The following is a 20,167-nucleotide window of genomic DNA, read 5'->3' on the forward strand; positions in this document are numbered from 1 at the left end:
CATGTCCATTTTAACAGGACCAACAGGAAAGCTGTCTCATGAATCTTACTTGGGGCTTTGTTTGGAATTGGAGCCAACTCGAGAGTTCCTTCTCTTGGCCAGCCAAATACTCTGCATTTTCGTATCTAGTAAGGCCTATGGAGGGGGAAGTGATTTCGTCCTTAGAGTCACGCATATGAGAACACAATTCTCAATATCCAGGAAGATACCATTATCTCCATTTTTTCATAGAAAAAGAGCGGGAACTACATTGGCGCCCTGACTAAATGGTATAGACAAAATGTGGCAAGCTACTGAAGAAGGACGATATTGCAATTAAGGTGCATGCAAGGATGTTCCATTCTCTCTCATATATATGTCTTAAGTATAAAAAGTTCGCATTTTAATTTTCTTAGTGATTTATATGCTTCATATCCTTACACTTGAATTCTGTTTTTTTATAATTATTTGAAATCATGGTAAAAAGGCCTTTCAAACAAGGGTGATATCGGATATATTTAAAACTCATTCATATTTAGTAAGATTGAAACAAAATTCGCAAGTGATAACAACTATTAAAAATGATTTTATATTATTCCAAAAATGATTTATGTGGTGTGAAAATAACTAAAATATATATTAATATTTTTCTAAAATAGAGTTAAATAACTGAAATATATATTCAGTTACATTTAAAATAATGTAATGTTTATTAAACTGATTTCAAATATGACCGAAACACAAATTAAACTACTTCAAATATATCAAAAAACTTAAAACAAAATTTTTATTTCAAAGATAATACTCGTAAAAAATTGGAAAAGCAATAATAGAATGCATGTGAATTAATGGGAGTGAGAGCACGGGAGAGGCCTACATGCAAGTGTCGTTTCTTGTTGTCCCACCCACTTGCGCCAAGACTCTCCGAAAGTTGGCATGAGCAGGCTGCAGCGGCCGTCACTCCATGGGCCGACCACCTGCATGCCAGGCCTAACCAACATAATGTACTTTTGTGGGCTTCTGGTGCAGTGTGCGATCGCTGCAGGCCTGCAGCAGAAGGAAGCATGAGACGCAGGATCCGTTGGTTTAGTCCCACCTCGCCTGGGAAAGAGGATAAGGGATGGGACTCAGCTACATAACACTGTGGGGTGCGGAGCTGTAAAACTCACACAGCTGCGTGGTGAGCACAAAGCGAACTATTCTTTCGCCTTTTACTAAAGAATACCGTGTGCATGTCACATTAAGCAGCATACACTAATTTTTAAAGGGTGTTTTCTCCTTGTGAGAAGGCCCCACCAATACAGAATTTAAAAGATTTGTGACTTATTTTCAGACAAATGCTTGTCAAAACGTGTATTTTCTCCCATTGAGATGGCCCCAACAATGCAGAATTTAATTGTGGTACCTAATTCAGGCAATTGCCTGAATCACTAGGTGCATGTTAGGTACCTAATTCAGACAAATGCTTGTAAGCGACTAGCGCTCCATGCCATTTGAAAATGATACCAGTAGGTACAGTTTCAAACAAACAGTACATCTCCTGCTGGCTGCTGCAACCAGGTAAGCAGTACTCTTTCCGTTTGAGACGTTGGCTTTTAACTCGTTTTTCAGATAACTAAATTAAGGAAAATCATATACTGGAAGATGTTTGTGTATGATACACACGAAGCTGCAAATGTCACAACAAATATAACTATTTGGTCCCTATGAGAGAAGACAAAAGGATCTTGCATTATGATCTTGGAGTGTCTTTTCTTGCACAGCTAATTCTACTTCTCGTCGCCAAGATTTAGGCACACGAGTCTTGCTGTCATTTGCTCCAGTGTTTGTTTCTTGGTCTTTGCCAAAATATATCCGAACATCGGTTTAGGTTCAACCACCTCGAATAGTTTCATAGAGACAGTATATGATCTACCAACTGATCGACTGCCAGCTGGGTAGACCCAGCGTTCTTCAGAGACTCCATTGATTTGGTCTTAAGCTCCTTTGCCCTTTTCCTCATCGTTGCGCCGTCTCCCAGTTCCATCAACCTCACAACGGCGTGATCAACCTTGCCCCCATTCTTGCTTACCCATCAGTACAATTTCCGGTTGTTTGTGTGCTGGAGCTCAAATTAGCTCGGAGGAACAGTAAAATCCAAAAAGAAGATTTTTTTTGGTGCAAAAATTGACAAATGTTTTGAGTGCTCATAAAATTTCACCATGAAATGGCACTCATGGAAGTCATGCAAAAAAAAAATTGATGCTTCAAAAGTGTTATTCTTGAAAGTATTTGGGAGTGTTGATATTGATTATTTTGCTCCAAATTCCATGAATGTCACTTTATGATGAAAGTTTGCAAGCACTGAAAACATTTGCCAAAGTTCGGCACAAAAAAAAATCAACTTTTGTCATTTTTTTGAATTTTACTATTCATCGCGAGCTCAAATGAGCTCGCGAGGAGAGGATGACTTTTGAGCTTGAAGTCTCTAGACTGGCATTAGAAGATTCTTTACAAGATTGGATTTTTCTTTGGTGCTATCCAATGGATGGATTTCACGTTCGGGCATTAATTTGTCCATTTACTGATCAAAATAAGTCACTAAATCTTGGTAATACATAGTACCTGTGAATTATTATTTTAGAACAGGGGTACTAGGATCCAGAAGAAGATTTATCTTTGTATATGTGATGTGTTTATCGTTGATGATGGATCACTTGAAACGATGATTTTTTGCGATAATAAAGGCACTTTTTATTAACTCAAATGTAGCATCTAGAGGATACAAATCACTTGAAACAATGATGCCCATTGGAACGAAATCCGCATCACACCATGGGAAGGATATGGCTTGGTATTGTGGTACTTAACGCTAACCATGCACTTGATGCCTTGATGGTTGAGCTGGCTAGTCTCCAATTAATATTGCTCATCCACACATGAGTTGTACCATGCAAAGAAAAGGGAGGAAAATAACAAGGAAAGTATGGCCAATACATATTAAGCTCATATCAAGATGGCTCGAAGGCAGGAGTTCACCTTGGTAAAATTCTGTTGAGCTTGCCTCGCAAGAACTTGGTGAGTCCAAGTGTGGGGTACAAAACACCAATTATAATTCATCCATATATAACTTTCTAGAGCTTGTTTTGTCAAATCACGGTGAGTGAAAGTTGACAAGTCGTCGTTTGAGCCTAACATGTATAAGATAAAGATAAAGCAAACAATGTGTTCGCATGATAGTATCAAACATGTGCGTTATATTATACAGTGTCTGTGCATGGCATATGTCATGACGCCTTGCATTGTTATTGTTGAGTGTACCCATCACTGAGTTTAGAACAAGTATAATAGCAGGTTTGTAGCCCGCTTATGTGGCACCTTTACCTATGTAGAGGAGAGACATGAAAAGTAAAGGGAGTGGACTCTCACACAATAATTTGTGTCTACATATGCTCCTAGGAAAATACAATAAATATGAAGAAAGAGAAATAAAGAAGGTGGAGAAAGGTAGTATTCTTATAGCCAAATTTATAGCAAACCTTATTATACGAGTGATTTATAGCCTTACATTTTTTGCAAAAAAGACTCAAATTGAACATATAAACCCGGAAGAACTGCTATGCAGGATCAAGGCCTCTACGTCGCCTTTAAATCGCTATTGCCACTGCCTGCAAATTCTGTGCCCCGTCAAGGGCATTTTAGTCTTTTCACATTTGGGTATAAAAAGCAGCCCGCCCAGCCCCGCACTCTCTGCTCTCTTTCCCGATCCCCTCCCACGAACCCACGAACCCTAGCATCCTGGTGCCGCCACCCCATCCTTCCCCGCCCCCCATCCCCCGCGCCGCGAGCCCCTCCCTCCTCTTCGTTGCCACCGCTGTCTCTCCTCTTCCTCCCTGCTCTAGCCCCTCCAGGTCGTCGCTCGCGGTGGTTCCAGATCCTGCGCTGGTCGTCCCCATGGGTGAGGAGGGGAGGTTGGGTCTTCAAGGTTGGCGGAGGTGCAGGGGAGACCGGCAGCATGGGGAGCAGTGAGCCAGGAGCCAGGGACAGGCCAACGTCGGGGACAAGAAGCAGCGGGGCCAGCGGTCCGTCGCGGTGGTTTGGAGGGAGAGGGAGAGGGAGGAGGTCGGCCACGAGAGAAGAGCAGGCCGGCCCTGCTTCGTCATGGAGGATGTCCAGCTGCTCGTCCTCCTCGGCCTCTTCTCCAAGCGTCCATCCTATCGCAACTCAGCTTCAGGTACACAATCATACTTCTCTTCCTGATTTTTCTCTCTCCCTTTCTTCCAATCCCCTATTTTTGTTTCTCTGTGCCTGGAAAGTGTTTGATGAAAATCCAATAAGGCTGGAAGGGCAGTATTAATCTATGTTAGTCATCTGATTTCTTTTTTCTATTATTTAGTTCCAGTAGAAAATAACAAGTTGAGTAGACCGACTAGCTTTTTGCAATTTAGGTATTGAAGAAGATCATCGTGACTGCTTTTTCTTTCATGCAATAGTTCAGGTTTATTGTTCTTAGTTTTTCTGTAGTGGTTAATTTGATTGCTATGGATTAAAATCTAGAGCTACCTTATAATACTGCTTGAAAATAGCTTTGGCTCTTCACACATGGGAGTAATAGGCACTGTTCAAGAAGGCGCTACTAGGCGCTCGCCTAGGCGCGCTTAAGCTCTGGGCGCTGGCATAGCGCCTCGCTTTGGACCTAGGCGCTCAGAAAAGCGCCCAGAAAGGTCCTCCGGCAAGAAATCGTGTTTCTCAGGCAGGAAATCAATCTCCCCAGCCAGGATTTGACCTCCCCAGCAAAGATCCATCCTCCCCGACGAGGATTCAACCAATCCAGCAACAAATCAACTGATTCCGGCGAGAGATCAAGCATTTCCGGTGAGAAATCGACTGATTCCGGCGAGGGATCAAGCATCTCCGGTGAGAAATCGAGCTTCACTGGCTGACTGGTTCCCATGTGCAGCAAGGGAGAGAGGAAGGAGAGAGGCGGCGTGAGGTGGATCCCTAATTTTCTGTCGACTGTGCACGTATGGGAGGCTTTAGTAGGAGAATTGAATAGATGGGCCAGTGGTTTAATGGGCCAGATCAGCCCATCTACCTTGTTTCTTCATGCTACAGTGGAAACGCCTAGGCGCGCCTAGGCGACGCATAAGCGGGTTGTGCGCAAGTAGGTCACAAAACGCATAAGTAACGCCCAGCGCCTTCTTGAACTTTGGTAATAGGACAGTTTGCGTTCCTAATTTTCTTTTCTCTGTATATGTACATAGTTTTCAGATTCTAATTGTTTGCTACTGAAGCTTATGTTTTTCTTTTTCGGAATTGGGTGCATATGAACAATGCAACGGAGGTTATGTTAATTCCTAGAGTCTTATATGTTCTTTTGTCTCCTGGTGATTACTTTGAATGGCTGTGTGAGGTAATAGAGCTAATAGCTTTTGTTTCTTCATCACTATAAACCGTGTCTGATTTCAAAACTGAGAGCCATAAAATATATGCATTAATCTCTCTTGATATTTTCCCATACGACCAACATTAATCTATGTTGATGTGTTCTATGCCAATTCATTGCCGATGGAGTGCCAACATTAATCGTATATAAAATTTAGTTCTAACTTGCAAAAATGTTCTGATTACTGTTTGTGTGTGTGTGGCTGCACATCTGTGCCGTTCCAACTGCTCCGTTCTTACTTTGAACACCGAGTTGAGCAGTGGATCACGCGGGAAAAAAATCAAACCGCTTCAAATAAAGAAATACTCTTCTGAAACTATGCTCCTCTTAGGACAGACACACCTCCTGTGCATATGGTTGCAGGTTGTATCCATGCCAAGATAGCACCTTGTATGCATAATATGGACCATATTTTGAATATACGAAAAATCAATTTATTTAGTTTTCTTGCTGTCAGAATAAGAGCATGAAACCAACTTCCATCAAACACATATCTGCAGCATTATACTATGTACAGGGTGCAGATATATATATTTGTTGACCAAGCAATTCCCTTCTTCTGAGTAAACGACCAATATATGATTACCAATCACCCAATTTCCTCCCTATTTTTTTATTGCAACATAACATATTGTATTCTCTGTTTTCGAATCTTAGTGTAATCTGATGTGCGAACAGACATGCCTTTATTCACAAAAAAGCAGGCAGTGTAAGTGAAGAACACCTAAAACAGATGGAAAATGCAATTACAGACACACCGTCGTTCTATTTTTCTACAGGAACACAGGTTGCAATTCCAGTTTCATCGACGGACTCGCTCACTGCTCTAGAAGGTGCTTTGGCTTGTTTCTCTGACCGATTTATTGGGACATCTCACATGGATCTTCATGCCTCATATACCTATTTTTTATTCTCTCGTCAATTCCACATGTCTGCTCGTCCATTGCACGGTACTAGATGGTCCCTGTTAAGTTAATTCGAGGTACATCCCATCAGGACTATTATTTGATTTGTTGGATTAATTTATTTCAGATAGCTTACTCCAGGTTGAATCTCTTTGTCATTGGAACTTCATTGAGAAGACAGACAACAATAAACTTTGCAAATGCGACCCTAGCTGTTCCAATATATTGCCATATTATGGTTTTGTTTTATTTTTTATTGCTTCCTATTGTTTGCTTTGTTTGAACTGCATTTTATAGCCAGATTTTTTTGTTGCTTTTATTTTGTTTAGGTGGGTTCTAAACCATTAAAGCAGAAAACATACTGTTTATAAGAAGTATACGTAGTATTGTAGATTTATGTTCACCAATTATCCAGAACGTTGACCTGGAGTCCTCCTTTTACATATTTGGTCTTCTTGGAATCAAGCAAAAATTACTAAGAAGCACATAACTGATTATTTCTTCTGCTTAGCCTCATTTTTGTTATGCACACAGGTGGGTAAGGTTTGAATCTCTATAAGACTCACAGTCAGGTACGACTGGAGGCATATTATGCATGTCTACTGTTATGAGGTTTCAGTTTTCGACTCTATGCAATTCTCGGTGCAAGGGCCCCCGCTTCCTTGTTGTGACGTTGCAGCCTCACCGGCCCTTCTGCAGGTATGCTAGCTCCTTCTCTCCTCTTCTTTCATACTGATGCAATTCCCTCATACTGATGCAAAAGGAGAGGTGCAAATCTGAAGATTATATAATAATTGTTAAATTTGCCTATTTTGGCCCTCTTGCAGGCAAGAGTTATGTCCAGATGAGCTAACCCTTTACTATCCAAACCTTCTGAAGGTCATTAGCTCTGATTCTTTGGAAAAAAGGTTGAGAGCTATACACAACAACGCTAAAGATGGAGCGGCCTGCCATGTATTAGGGCATACACATTTCTGTTGGGATTATGCGGTTGACAATATCAGGTACTAATCTAACCATTCTCTACAATTGAAATGCACAATTCTTATGCTAATGAGATAGGTCTTCCAAAACAGGTATGTACAAGCGCCTCTGGCATACCCTCGAGAAAGAAAGCGAAGGATAAATGGAGGCCAAGGATGGCTGCCGTTTTTTGTATATTGTGATGGCTTCAACCCTGAAACAAGAATAGAAGGGAGCCTGAGAACACTCAGCTTGCGCCATGGTTAGACAAATATTTTCAAAGTACTGCAGATCCCCTGTGTTTGCTAAACAAACTAGATAGTTTGTGTATGCGAGCAATTTATTCCTTTCAACTTTCATTATGTGTGCACAATTTCATCTTCAGTTCTGAAGTACATCTCTTCCATTCTACTTCAAGTTAGGTGTATCTCAGTAGGTATCAGGAGGATAGAATAACCAATACCCTTACTGGTCATTTAATTATGTGCACTATGGATGATCACAAATTATTATGGGTTCTATACACCAAATAATGCTTTCACTTTTCTGTTTAATGTAAAAAAATAGTTTTTCTATTGTTATTGCTTGATGTTCTGCAAGGTTCGGGTTCCTCTTAATTTTCTGGCACTATTGGTTTTGCTTGAAGGGGAGCCTTGGCGCAGTGGTAAAGCTGCTGCCTTGTGACCATGAGGTCATTGGTTCAAGTCCTGGAAACAGCCTCTTACAGAAATGTAGGGAAAGGTCAGCAGGTGTTTGTTTGTTGCCTTATTTTGTTATTTTATTTCTGTTGCTTTTTTATTTTCATTTCATTTATGTTTTCTCACATTTATTTTCTTTCTTTATTTTTTTCTTATTTTTCTCACTTTTTTATCAAACTGGTTTTTATTTTGTTATTTTCTTGGTCGACAGAGAATTAGCTAAATCTCAATCAATTTGAGAGCCGTGGATTCCGGACATCAGGTTTTTTTGTGGTTGACGCTAGGAGAAAAGGTTCCGAGCAAGACTTTCATTTTGCAACATTGTTACAAGGTGGCTCTAAGTAAATAATTGTAAGCTGGGAGAAATTATGAAACAACAGTGAGAAGGTCGAGATTGAGCATCTCAATTGATGCCGACGATGAAGCTGAAGATGGGCAGCGCCGGGTCGGCAATATCCGGGACCCTGTGCCAAACTTTGAACTGGGGCCCATCTTTTGGTGGCGGAGCTACAAAGAAAAATAAATAGGTGGACTAAACTAAATGAGAGACCTGATTATTTTTCTGAAATCGTATATAGTAGTATTTCAGTAATTTGCAAAAATAATAGTATTTCAGTAGAAATATTAAATACTCAGTACCTTTTGTTCTATTGATTACGAGATCAGCATATTCGTCCTTGCAACAATGCAAGCTCGTGGGTGCTTAGGAAAACAGAAGAGAACAGAGGGTTAAAGCCAACCTTGGTACACTGAAATCACTAGATGAAAGACAGCAAACAATTTGATAAATGGCAGTAAAATAGCAGGGAAAGTACACCGAAATTTGGAGAGCACTAGGACATGGGCCCGTGCGTTGCAACGGGAGAAAAAAAAATTACTCCCTCTGTCCATAATATAAGAATGAGACTGAGTAGTATCACACACCCTTTTCCCATTCCTTACCCTACCCGATCCTTATCGTCAGAAAGAACACAGGCACCACAAGTTCAGCAAATTTTCCAGCCTCTACATGATTTCTATTGCATTGTCTCAGCCCATGATCTCTAGTGTACACCACAAGTTCAGCAAATTTTCCAGACATGATTTCTATTGTTAATTATATAGGATTTGTGGAATATTGACATGTATTATCTTCTGCATTAATGTGCGTCTGCGTGTGTCACAGAAATAATAATCGGAGAGAATTAAAATAACAATTCGATAAGAAAAAGATTGGGTAAACTTGACAGCTGGGGTCCATGGTAGAATGAGAACCGTGTAACTAAGAAATATGGCTCAAGTACCACTTTCAGATACCTGTATGGCCAATAGTTGTCAAATCTTACTACCTTATCTAACAATCAATACATATACAATCTGGAAGTTAAATATATGGAAAAACATCTGTAATTTAAGCTATATGTAAACATCAAAGGGAACTGTATGTATTTTGTGGTGTTGCTGGAGAGGATGTTCAGTGGCAGACCACCCCAATTACTGGTAGGCTTTCAGTCCCTACAGCACACAATCAAGTCAAGAGGAGTGCTCATGGATGCATGTCACGATTTTTATTCTTGAAAAAATGTTATGAAGCATGGACAATAAAGTAGGGAACGCGGCGCCACCATGAGGATGCTGTTCCTTCAGTTGTCAGGCCCACCAATGCAAAATCTGCTTCAATCTATACTAAGCAAACAGTACACTGCCGAATCAAACATCGTCACATTTATTCAGTAATTGGCCTAGAAGATATATGCTAGATTGCAGCATAATCTCTAGTGTATTTGCCAACATCATGTCCAGCCACAGTGCATGTAAAAAATCAAACAATACAGAAAACAACCTACTGCTCAGTTACCATCTCTCTAAATAAATCTCTGAAGAACAAAAGCTTGAGGGAAGGGGCAACAACAGGGCAGTTCCTTCAGTTGTCAGCCCCACCAATGCATAAGCTGCTTCAATCTATACTAAGCAATCAGTATACTGCCGAATCAACCATGGTCAGATTTATTCAGTAATTGGCCTAGAAGATATACACTGCCAACATCATGTCCAGCCACAGTGCATGCAAAAAATCAAACAATACAGATACTCTGAACACACAAAAGCTTGAGGGAAGGGGCAACAGCAGGGCTGTTTTTGAGGGAGGTCGAGGCATCACATACCTGTGTTGTAGCCACCGTTGGACTCAGAGTGCTTCTCTGGACCAAGAATTCCGGCGAACACGGTGCCGGTTCCTCCGGCGTACTCAAAGGCGAACTCGGTGCCGGTTCCTCCGGCGTACTCAAAGGCGAACTCGGTGCCTGTTCCTCCAGCGTACTCAAAGGCGACATGATGCGGAGCATAAGCGACGGTGCACTACTCGCTGGTGGCGCTGGCCTGGTTCATGATTCGGGCCAAGAACAATTCAACTTATAGCAGCGAACTCCAATCCGGGTCGGGACGGTTTCTTTGTTTGAGAAGGAGACCTGAGCAGGAGTTTGAGAAGGACAAGGGAGCAGGATTTCCGTCAGAAATTCAAATAAAACACGGGAGCAAAAATTCGTCATGGACTCCATCCTCCCGCGCGAGGCGCCACCCGAGCCGCCTTCCGCCCCTTACCGCTGGCGACGGCGAGCGCGGAGCTGGCCTTGACGGCGAGGGCGGCCATCTACTGCCCGGAGAGCGGCCGGCGGAGCATGGACATGGGCAGCGCGAAGTAGAGCCACCCGGGCTGCAGCGCCTCCTCGGCCGCCAGCGCACGGGCGGGCGCGTCGAAGCGGAGCTCGTCGGCGCTGCACAGGAAGCTCGACGCGCTGGCGGCGTCCCCCAGCGCCTCGCCCGCCATGACGGGCGCCGCGAACTGCACCAAAGAGCCGTCTGGGCCGACCACCTTCGCCGTGGCCACACGCCGGCGACGGCCGTCGACGGCGCACGACGGAATGGGCGTAGCCGCCGCCGTTGCCGCAGGAGGAATGGATAAGATGACGGGAGGACAGCGAGTGAAATTCAAATGAGTACAGGGTTTTTTTTGCAAAATGAAACGTTATATAGAGACCCATACTAAAACAGGGACTGCGGGTTGATTTTTTATAAACCGAGGGGCTTTTTCGCAAAACGCCAGCGACGACGGACGACCAGAAGCACTCCGTGCTTTATTAGTAGGGAAAGATATAAACTAAAATTTAGACAGTCTATCTACGCACTGAAATTTGGATAACTAACACCAACTCTGAATTTTTGGACAACAAAACACTAAGATTTGGACAGCACATACAATGAATTTTTGGACAACAAAACACTGAAATTTGGACAGTACATAAACATAATTTGCATTGCAAGAGAAATAAATTTTGGACACCGTCAACAATACTGAATCACTGTGCTACTCGTACGTCATCAACAAGACTGAATCAATGCCAAGAATGAACTGACCAGGCGGAGGGGATCCAAGTGGCCCGTCGCAATGATTCCAGGTTCTTAAGAAGAAGATGTATCCCCCTCCGCGGCGGAGAGACAGCCCGACGAACCGCGCCAGCTCCATGGGCTTCTTGGCGGGCTCGCGCAGCAGATCCTTGTCTTCTTGTACCCTATGGTGGTGGAACGCCCGTGCGGCAGTGGAACGTGCTTGCGTTCCAAAAGTTAATTAGGAATTAGAAGTAGGAGTCGAGGTTAATTAAAAAGAAGGATTAGCCAGCCGGAGGCTACCTATTTTGGCGAGAGGAACTGATGAACTATCGCCGTGTCGCCCGTCGCCGGCGCTCCGGAGTCTGGGTACGATTGATTATGTTTTGGTGAGAGGCGTCGCCGACTCGCCGTGTCGCCCGTCGCCAGAGGCAGGATTCATGTAGGCTGTAGCGCCGCGAGTGGCTTTCGCAATGGATCCGAGGATCTCGTTTCCGATCGAGCAGCGGCCTGCGGACGCTCGACGCTTGGACTCGCGCGGACGCGCTAGCGGCCCAGCGCCCAGGAACGGGGGGCCTATACAAAAATTTGGGGCCCCTAAAATTTATGGGCCCGGCCCTGAAGATGGGTCTCCACTGCTAGCTAGCTCTCGGGCAATAAATTGTGAAGGAGAGAAAGAAGAATGGTGGAGTTGATGGCTACAAAGATGATCGTGACAAAATGCTAGTGATTGATGAGCGCGGACGTTTCCATTCATATATTTTTCAAACAATAAAAACTGATCACATGCACGTGCTCGGGTGTATAAAGTATTGGCGCCGTCTCATCGCAGCGCCGCTTCTTCTTCCTCGGAGCTCCACAACTCTATCCTCTCTCTTTGTCTCTCTCAAGAACACATGAGAACACACACGCAAGCACACATTCATCAAGTAGAAAATTAGCTTTGCCTTATCTCTCCCGGTGACAATCACAGGCGCTACATGGTTTCCTTCAGCCCTCACGGCCACTTTCCATTGCTCAATGTGACATATATATACACAGAAGGGCACACAGCCAGCCATCACGTCCGGCCATCACGTCTAGCCACTACTCCAACTAACTCTATGCATGATGCTAATGCCATCCACTCCTATCCACGCGCCACCAACACACGGTCAAGAGCCACCGGCTTGGACTCATTCCATGCAATCTACACTGACTCATCCATGCACTAACTAACTAACCGAGTCACCTGACTAGCTAGTACCGTACTGAACATCACCTAACGTGGTTTATTTTAACATACTTCCCCTAAACCACGATCTCGCCATTGCTGGAGTTGTTGCAACTCCTGTTATTGTCGTCGTCACGGTCGTCGCTCAGCCCGCGGACCCGACCCGGCGCATCGACGCCGGTCACACCGCCACGGACCCGACCTGGCGCACTGACGCCGGTCGCACCGTGCTCCGTCACGACCCCGGCGACATACGCCAAGCTCCTTCTCCGCCGGCGACACACGTCTGGCGTCCCTTTGCGCCCTGCACGTCCCGCGCGCACCCGACGCGCCCGACGAGTCCGACCATATCAGTGCGTCCCGCACGTCCCGCGCGCATTAGACGCGCCCGACGAGCCCGACAGCACCAGACGCTCACCGCGTGCCGCCTCCGCGTCAGCCATGGCAGCCGCCAGCGACAAACGCCGGAAGGATGTAGCCGAACTCGAGCACGGACTCGAGCACCACAGCGACATACGCCTCCTCCCAACGTCAACCGCACGCTCGTACGCGCGCCCGCGGTCCCGACGCGTCCAGTGCGCACCCATAACACGCACCGGTCGCGCCCGGCTCGCCGCGGCGGCTTATTGCCCTGCACCGCTGCGACCTCAACCGCAGCGCACCACCTCCATGCCGTCACGCCGCGCCACCGCAGCCTCTGCGCCACCACGCAGGTCCACCGCGGCCTCCACGGTTGTCACGCCGAGCCGCCGCGACCTCCGCGCCACCACGCAGGTCCTCCGCGACCTCCTCGTCTCCGCGACCACCGTGCTCTTCGCGCGCACGACATCACACCGCACAGTCGCGGACTCGCCGTGCGTCGCCGTCGCCACGCACTCGCCGCGCGCCGCAGCCGATGCCTCCATGCCGGCCGCGCACGCCGCATCCGCCGCGGACGCCACCGCGCGCCACGTCCACCCCTCGAACCTTGTGGCTCTGAATACCAATTATTGGCGCCGTCTCATCGCAGCGCCGCTTCTTCTTCCTCGGAGCTCCACAACTCTATCCTCTCTCTTTGTCTCTCTCAAGAACACATGAGAACACACACGCAAGCACACATTCATCAAGTAGAAAATTAGCTTTGCCTTATCTCTCCCGGTGACAATCACAGGCGCTACATGGTTTCCTTCAGCCCTCACGGCCACTTTCCATTGCTCAATGTGACATATATATACACAGAAGGGCACACAGCCAGCCATCACGTCCGGCCATCACGTCTAGCCACTACTCCAACTAACTCTATGCATAATGCTAATGCCATCCACTCCTATCCATGCGCCACCAACACACGGTCAAGAGCCACCGGCTTGGACTCATTCCATGCAATCTACACTGACTCATCCATGCACTAACTAACTAACCGAGTCACCTGACTAGCTAGTACCGTACTGAACATCACCTAACGTGGTTTACTTTAACATAAAGTTCATGTCCCACGGCCATGCACAATCTTCAGCTTTTGGGGAACTATTTTTATAATTACATGCATGTCAACGCATGACATATTAAGTAAAAAAAATTGGGCCCAAGCCCCAAGGCGACAATAATATCGTACCAAGACCTTTTTTTTGAGATTATCATACCAAGACTAAATATTCTAACTTAAAAAAAAAGAATAAATATTCTGAGATCGATTAGGCAGCCGTCGTACCGACCCTGGATGTACGCACGCTTTTCTAATCCGCTGGCGCCACTTTCGTCCATTTCACTGAATGAAACAATTTATCGTAGCTCATGCTCTATAAATAGCATGCTCAAGTCCTAACTCAACACAACAGCAACAAGAACACGGGGTCACGAGCTGCTAACTCCACACCGCACCTCAGCCAGCTGCAGCTTAAGCTCAGTGAGGGTTGCACTGACAAAAATGCAAGGCCTGGCGGCATCTTGCAAGATCGTGCTCGTGATGTTTCTGCTCGGCTTAGGCTTGGCAGGAGCAACCGCCGACAGCCGGAGGAGGGTCGTCTCCAGCAGCCCCGACGAGCCGTGCAAGAAGATGACGCTCTACCTCCACGACATCCTCTACAACGGCGTCAACAACACCGCCAACGCGACGGCGGCGCCGGTGACCAAGCCGACGGACCTGAGCACGTCGCACTGGAGCAACGGCACCTTCTTCGGCATGCTGGTGGTGTTCGACGACCTGGTCACGGAGGGTACGGCGCTGCCGGTCGGCGACAAGGAGCCGGCGGCGCGCGCGCAGGCCTTCTACTTCTACGACAAGAAGGAGTCGTACAACGCGTGGTTCACCTTCTCCCTCGTGTTCGACTCCAAGGCGTACAAGGGCACCCTCAACCTCATGGGCGCCGACCTCATGGACGACGAGACGCGCGACCTCTCCATCGTCGGCGGTACCGGCGACTTCTTCATGGCGCGTGGCATCGCGACGATTCGCACGGACGCCACTGAGGGCTACTTCTACTTCCGCCTCAAGATGGACATCAAGCTCTATGAGTGCTACGTCTGATGATCTGACAGGTTATCAAGAATTCAAGATGGTCATAACACGCACGTACGCGTGTACCTATCAGTACTGAAGGGTGATGTGCCGTTGTTGTTTTTGCTTGCGTGATGAGTTGCATGCATGGGCATGTGGATTGTGTGTCATTCGTGTATGTTGTATGCCCATAAGAGTTTTAATTGTATGGTGCTTTTATTCTGTTCATTTATGAATTTGTTTTTTTTGCGGGAATTTATGAATTTGTTTTGCGGGGTTATGAAAATCTATTTGTATGTTCAAGTATTTTTTATTTTATTTTTTGAAAAGGGGGACAAACCCCAGCCTTTGCATCTGCATCAGCTCATGCACACAACCATTTATATCTATATCTATACCTACTCATAATACTAATACTATATTAATACTAATTTAATATTAATACTATATTAATTAATAATTAATAATATTAATACTGATGCTATTACAATTTTTAATTTTTAATAATAAAGTAAGGTGTGTTTCTTCAATTGTTTCATCTGTTCACCAACTCTTTTATTTTATGAGATTCTTTACTATCCGAGGTTGTACTATTTTAATAATTTCAATTTTGTTATTGGGCTCTGAAAAATTTGTTCGGTGCTGATATTGGGCCATATTTATGTTACTGGGCTCAGATAAAATAATCGGTGTTGCCTCAAGAAAACTGCTATTAAATAAATTCTATGAGGTAGAAAATTAAAAGAGGGAACAAATTCGGCAGGAAAGAAAGGAATTATAGAAGAAGGAAATAAGAGCATCTCCGGCCGTTGCCCCCCCAGGAGGCTCGAAAAATCGCCGCTGGGAGCGAACCGGTGGTAAAATCGGCCTGGGGGCGATGGGGTTCCCAGCCGATGCCCAAGGTCGGCCCCAAGCGCATGTTTTTAAAAAAATTGAACATTTATTTGACTAAAATTCGACGAACAGGACAAATATTTTGGCGAAACAGTGCATTACTTCGGCGAACTGAAATAGTTTCTTACGTAGATAAAATACTTAAAAAGTAAACGCGACTACAGGCCGAATAAGGTGCTGAGAGAGGCGAAGTCGGTGCCGTCGCCACCGCCGTCGTCGTTGTCCTCGTCGTCCTTCTCCTCCTTCACGCGGCCGCCCATGCTGGATCCCTGCCCGGCATTGCTCTGGCGGACCGGTGGTGGCGGCGCGTCGTCATCGCTGTAGTCGAGGATGACGACGCCTCCCTCGTCCCGGCCACGGTGCCGAGCTTCGAACCGCTCGTAGGCGAGGCGCTGGCGCTCCAGCTCCGTCCGCGCCTAGTTGTTGCGCGCCCACTTCAAGGCCGTTGTGTTGTCGAGCTCCTCCTTGACGCCGCCGGCGAGCCCTGGCTCCATCTTCACGACGGCGCGCCCCGGCTCCGTCTTCACGGCGGCGAGCCCCGGCTCTGTCTTCAGTTTGACGTAGCGCGGAGGAGCTGAGGAGGAGGCGCGCCTGCCGTCCTCATTGATGACGATGCCGGCGCTGCGGGTGCGCTGGCCGAGCGGTGTCTCCGCTGCGGCAGGGCCGACCCTGTGTTTTGGGAGGCCCTAGGCGAACTCGACGACATGGGCCCCTATGTCGTAAGATCATATATATGTATGTGTGCGTGTGATACATAAACATATATATAAGAGTAATCTTTTAACCACACATCTTTAATTTGAAATTTGACTATTATAATTATTGGACAATGCCATATTACGACAGAAATACTCAAAAGATAGCAAAACAAAACTAAAATGACATGATTACCTCAAAAAAGAAACAAATTCGACTCACTCCATTGACAACAATAATACTCCATTGCTTCAAAAAAGGTTTCTTCAGGCGTTTCTTGATGCAAAGTCATTAAGGGCACTATCAAGATCAACATCAGATGAGTTATCATCCGAAAAAGCTTCTTAGGCAACGTAGCATGCTGTGTCCTAAAATTATATAAAAGTAAAGAGTATACAAAGAATTAGAAATTTATAGATCGGATAATCGAAACCCTAGATATGGACATAGAATGACTAAAGATTAGGATGGTTGAATGTATACTATGTAGAAGAGTATACATAAAAATTTTGAAACTTCAGATGGATAGTTGAATACCTAGTAAAAAAACTACTCAAATTGAGGGATCGATGAATGAATCAGGAGTCGTGGATATGTACTTTCCTGAGTCCTCACGCTCACATACGTATAACGTATTAACCTATTACCGGATGGCCGGGTTGCCGGCACGGCCGCACAGCGCAACAACAGTCTGCCGGACTGCCGCGCGTAGCAGCGACAACAAGCGGCCAAGGTGCTTCGACGGGCCGACGATACGAGGAAAGATGAATCGACGATTGAAGGCACAAGCCAGATCTTCCGATTGATTTGTTTCACATGTATACGCGTGCGCTGTGCGGCCGTCGTGGCTGATGCTTCGCTAATCTCTACCTAGCTACCTTTTTTTTAACTTTCTACCTAGCTACCTGACGGGCCGAGCACATCTCATTTATTTTTCCACACAATTTTTTCCTTATCTATTTTTTTGCTTATACTCTATATGTATACACATCATGGGCCCCCCTTCGGCCTGGGCCCTGGGCCGCCGCCCCTCTGCCCATGCCCCAGGGCCGGCCCTGCATTGCGGGCTTGGCCTTGACGCCGAACACCGCCGGCGAGCCGGAGGAGTGGGAAGAGGAGCAGGAGGAGGAGTGAGAGGAGGAAGACAAGGAGGAGCCGAACCTCCTAGGCATCCGTTGCCCGGCGCTCCGGCGAGGGACCGGGGCGGCGGCCACGGCAGGGTATGCCAGCGGCGGGTCATTGCCCACTCGAGGTACTGGAGTACCTCGTGGAGCGTGCGGCCGGGGGCGTCCCACCATAGGCGGCGCCCCTAGCTGTTTTGGACGCCCCCACCACCGGTGCCCCGTTGGTGGACGCCCGCCGCTACGCCTACCGGCGTTGGAAGTACGCCGTCCACGACGCGTGGTTGTCGGCGGCGTACCGCGGGAGGGCGCGCTGCTCCTCCGGCAGCGACGCCCGCACACGGTCAACCTCGGCGGCGAAGAGGTCGGGATGCGCGTCGACATCGGGCACCGGAGGAATCGGGACTCCGCCGGCGCTGAGTCTCCACCACGGCGGCCCGGGGCGCATGTCCGGTGGCGCCGAGACGTTCGCCTCGAAGAAGAGATAGGCCTCCCACTCGTGGAGCGAGAGGCGGGCGAAGCCGTTGGCCGCCGCCCCGTCGGCGGGGAACCGCTCGGCCATCGGGTGGGCTTGGGGAGAGAGGGAGGGGGAAGGTTGGCGGTGGCTGCGCACGGGGAGAGGCGGAGCTCGGCGTCGGCTGTGGGCGGGTGTGGCCAAAGGTGAGGGGAGGCCCTGCTTTTATAGCCGCGCGCCATGGGTACGCGTGGCGGGAAGGGAGGCGTCGCCGCACCGCCCGTGAAGCGCCCCCCCATGGGGAATCCAATGGCAAGGCTGACCGACGACAGCCTTGTCATTGATTCCACGCGAGAAATCGAGGCGTTGTGAGGACGACGAGGCGAGTGTCGCTGACTCGGCGGGCCTGCAGCTCTTTCACGCTAAAACCGCTCGCCCCGGCGCCCCCTAGCGCGCCGGGTTCGGCTTGGGTCCGCAGGCGCCAGTTTCGCCCCAAACCGGTGAAAAACGGTCTCCTGTGACGCGACTGGACCTTTTTTTGGTGCCGACGTGGAAAAACTGGCTGGAGGGGCCTGTTGGGTGCGCGGCTGGAGATGCTTTAAGGATTGATTACATTTTCCGTAAAGAGATAGACAGGTGACCACCATCAACAATGAGGAGAAATGACAACACAGATGACTTGTTAGGGATGAGCTAGTTCATTTCTTCTATTGCAACACACGAGCATCTTTGGTAGTTATATCCTAAAATGCATTACTGAACATTAAGAGTTGTCAAATAGTCGGGTTTTTCCAAAGATCGTGCGTCTAGTTTTGGAAAAGCACGGGACCTAGTTGGTTGCTTATTTTGCAAGTATAAGATGCTGTGGCAGCCTGGGTCGATCAACAGTGTGTAGCTACCACGGATAGGGCACTCTGTAGGACTACAGTGCATGAGTTTCTCGATGCGGCTGAGGCAAACAAGCAGAATGGTTTTATGTGTTATCCATGCACTGAATGTGGGAATACGAGGTCTTACGCTAACCGGAAAATCCTTCACTCCCACCTGCTTTACAAGGGTTTCATGCCACACTATAATGTTTGGACGAGGCACGGAGAAATAGGGGTTATGATGGAAGACGGCGAAGAAGAAGAGTAGGATGACAACTATGTGCCCCCTGAATATGGTGATGCTGCAACGGGGGGAGCTGGTGAAGATCAAGAGGAACCAGACGATGTGCCCAATGATGCTGCAACGGGTGAAGCTGCTGAAGATCAAGAGAAACCAGATGATGTGCCCGATGATGATGATCTCCGCCGGGTCATTGTCGATGCAAGGACGCAATGCGAAAGTCAAAAGGAGAAGCTGAAGTTCGATCGCATGTTAGAGGATCACAAAAAAGAGTTATACCCCAATTGCGAAGATGGCAACACAAAGCTCGGTACCGTACTAGAATTGTTGCAGTGGAAGGCAGAGAATGCTGTGGCTGACAAAGGATTTGAGAAGCTACTGAAAATATTGAAGAAGAAGCTTCCAAAGGATAACGAATTGCCTGACAGTACATACGCAGCAAAGAAGGTCGCATGCCCTCTAGGATTGGAGGTGGAGAAGATACATGCATGCCCTAATGACTGCATCCTCTACCGCGGTGCATACAAGGATCTGAACGCATGCCCGGTATGCGGTGCATTGTGGTATAAGATCAGACGAGATGACCCTGGTGATGTTGACGGCAAGCCCCCCAGGAAGAGGGTTCCTGTGAAGGTGATGTGGTATGCTCCTATAATACCACGGTTGAAACGTCTGTTCAGAAACGAAGAGCATGCCAAGTTGATGCGATGGCATAGTGAGAACCGAAAGAAAGATGGGAAGTTGAGAGCACCCGCTGACGGGTCGCAGTGGAGAAAAATCGAGAGAAAGTACTGGGATGAGTTTGCAAAGGACCCAAGGAATGTATGGTTTGCTTTAAGCGCGAATGGCATTAATCCTTTCGGGGAGCAG

At 47.1% G+C, this 20,167-nt stretch overlaps 2 protein-coding genes, 1 long non-coding RNA gene, 1 other non-coding gene and 1 pseudogene across 9 annotated transcripts; 4 read left to right on the forward strand and 1 right to left on the reverse strand.

Moving 5' to 3' along the window:
* The first annotated feature begins 1,150 nt into the window (after positions 1-1,150).
* Positions 1,151-1,270, forward strand: LOC119359837. The gene has a single exon (XR_005172686.1). It is a non-coding gene; the product is annotated as a U5 spliceosomal RNA (small nuclear RNA).
* A 2,457-nt stretch (positions 1,271-3,727) lies between these two features.
* Positions 3,728-7,967, forward strand: LOC119353656. Of its 6 annotated transcripts, none has more exons than XR_005170488.1 (6): positions 3,728-4,192; positions 6,184-6,237; positions 6,362-6,386; positions 6,844-7,008; positions 7,137-7,313; positions 7,386-7,910. XR_005170488.1 is itself a non-coding variant. In XM_037620303.1 (6 exons), exons 3-6 carry the CDS (start codon positions 6,905-6,907, stop codon positions 7,954-7,956), a joined length of 468 nt encoding a protein of 155 aa, XP_037476200.1. In that variant the 5' UTR covers positions 3,728-4,192; positions 6,184-6,386; positions 6,844-6,904; the 3' UTR covers positions 7,957-7,967. The 6 variants fall into 6 exon arrangements, 5 of the variants coding, with proteins under 5 accessions (XP_037476200.1, XP_037476202.1, XP_037476204.1 ...); XM_037620303.1 differs by adding an exon at positions 7,919-7,967 and having other exon boundaries at positions 6,184-6,386; positions 7,386-7,534; XM_037620305.1 differs by lacking the exon at positions 6,362-6,386 and adding an exon at positions 7,919-7,967 and having other exon boundaries at positions 7,386-7,534.
* Positions 7,959-8,620, forward strand: LOC119353658. Its single transcript, XR_005170489.1, has 2 exons — positions 7,959-8,013; positions 8,182-8,620. It is a non-coding gene; the product is annotated as an uncharacterized LOC119353658 (long non-coding RNA).
* A 1,304-nt stretch (positions 8,621-9,924) lies between these two features.
* Positions 9,925-10,974, reverse strand: LOC119357714 (annotated as a pseudogene).
* A 3,478-nt stretch (positions 10,975-14,452) lies between these two features.
* Positions 14,453-15,052, forward strand: LOC119359110 (dirigent protein 5-like). Its single transcript, XM_037625440.1, has 2 exons — positions 14,453-14,803; positions 14,903-15,052. Exons 1-2 carry the CDS (start codon positions 14,453-14,455, stop codon positions 15,050-15,052), a joined length of 501 nt encoding a protein of 166 aa, XP_037481337.1.
* Positions 15,053-20,167: the final 5,115 nt, after the last annotated feature.

The sequence above is a fragment of the Triticum dicoccoides genome, chromosome 2A, assembly GCF_002162155.2.
Source record: "Triticum dicoccoides isolate Atlit2015 ecotype Zavitan chromosome 2A, WEW_v2.0, whole genome shotgun sequence".
Taxonomy (NCBI): domain Eukaryota; kingdom Viridiplantae; phylum Streptophyta; class Magnoliopsida; order Poales; family Poaceae; genus Triticum; species Triticum dicoccoides.

Coding starts and splice junctions, on each gene's coding strand:
- LOC119353656 (XM_037620303.1), top strand. CDS start 6,905: ATGTCTACTGTTATGAGGTTTCAGTTTTCGACTCTATGCAATTCTCGG. Junction 7,009..7,136: donor CCTCACCGGCCCTTCTGCAG/GTATGCTAGCTC, acceptor GCCCTCTTGCAG/GCAAGAGTTATGTCCAGATG. Junction 7,535..7,918: donor AACACTCAGCTTGCGCCATG/GTTAGACAAATA, acceptor TTTTGCTTGAAG/GGGAGCCTTGGCGCAGTGGT.
- LOC119359110 (XM_037625440.1), top strand. CDS start 14,453: ATGCAAGGCCTGGCGGCATCTTGCAAGATCGTGCTCGTGATGTTTCTG. Junction 14,804..14,902: donor CGCAGGCCTTCTACTTCTAC/GACAAGAAGGAG, acceptor GCCGACCTCATG/GACGACGAGACGCGCGACCT.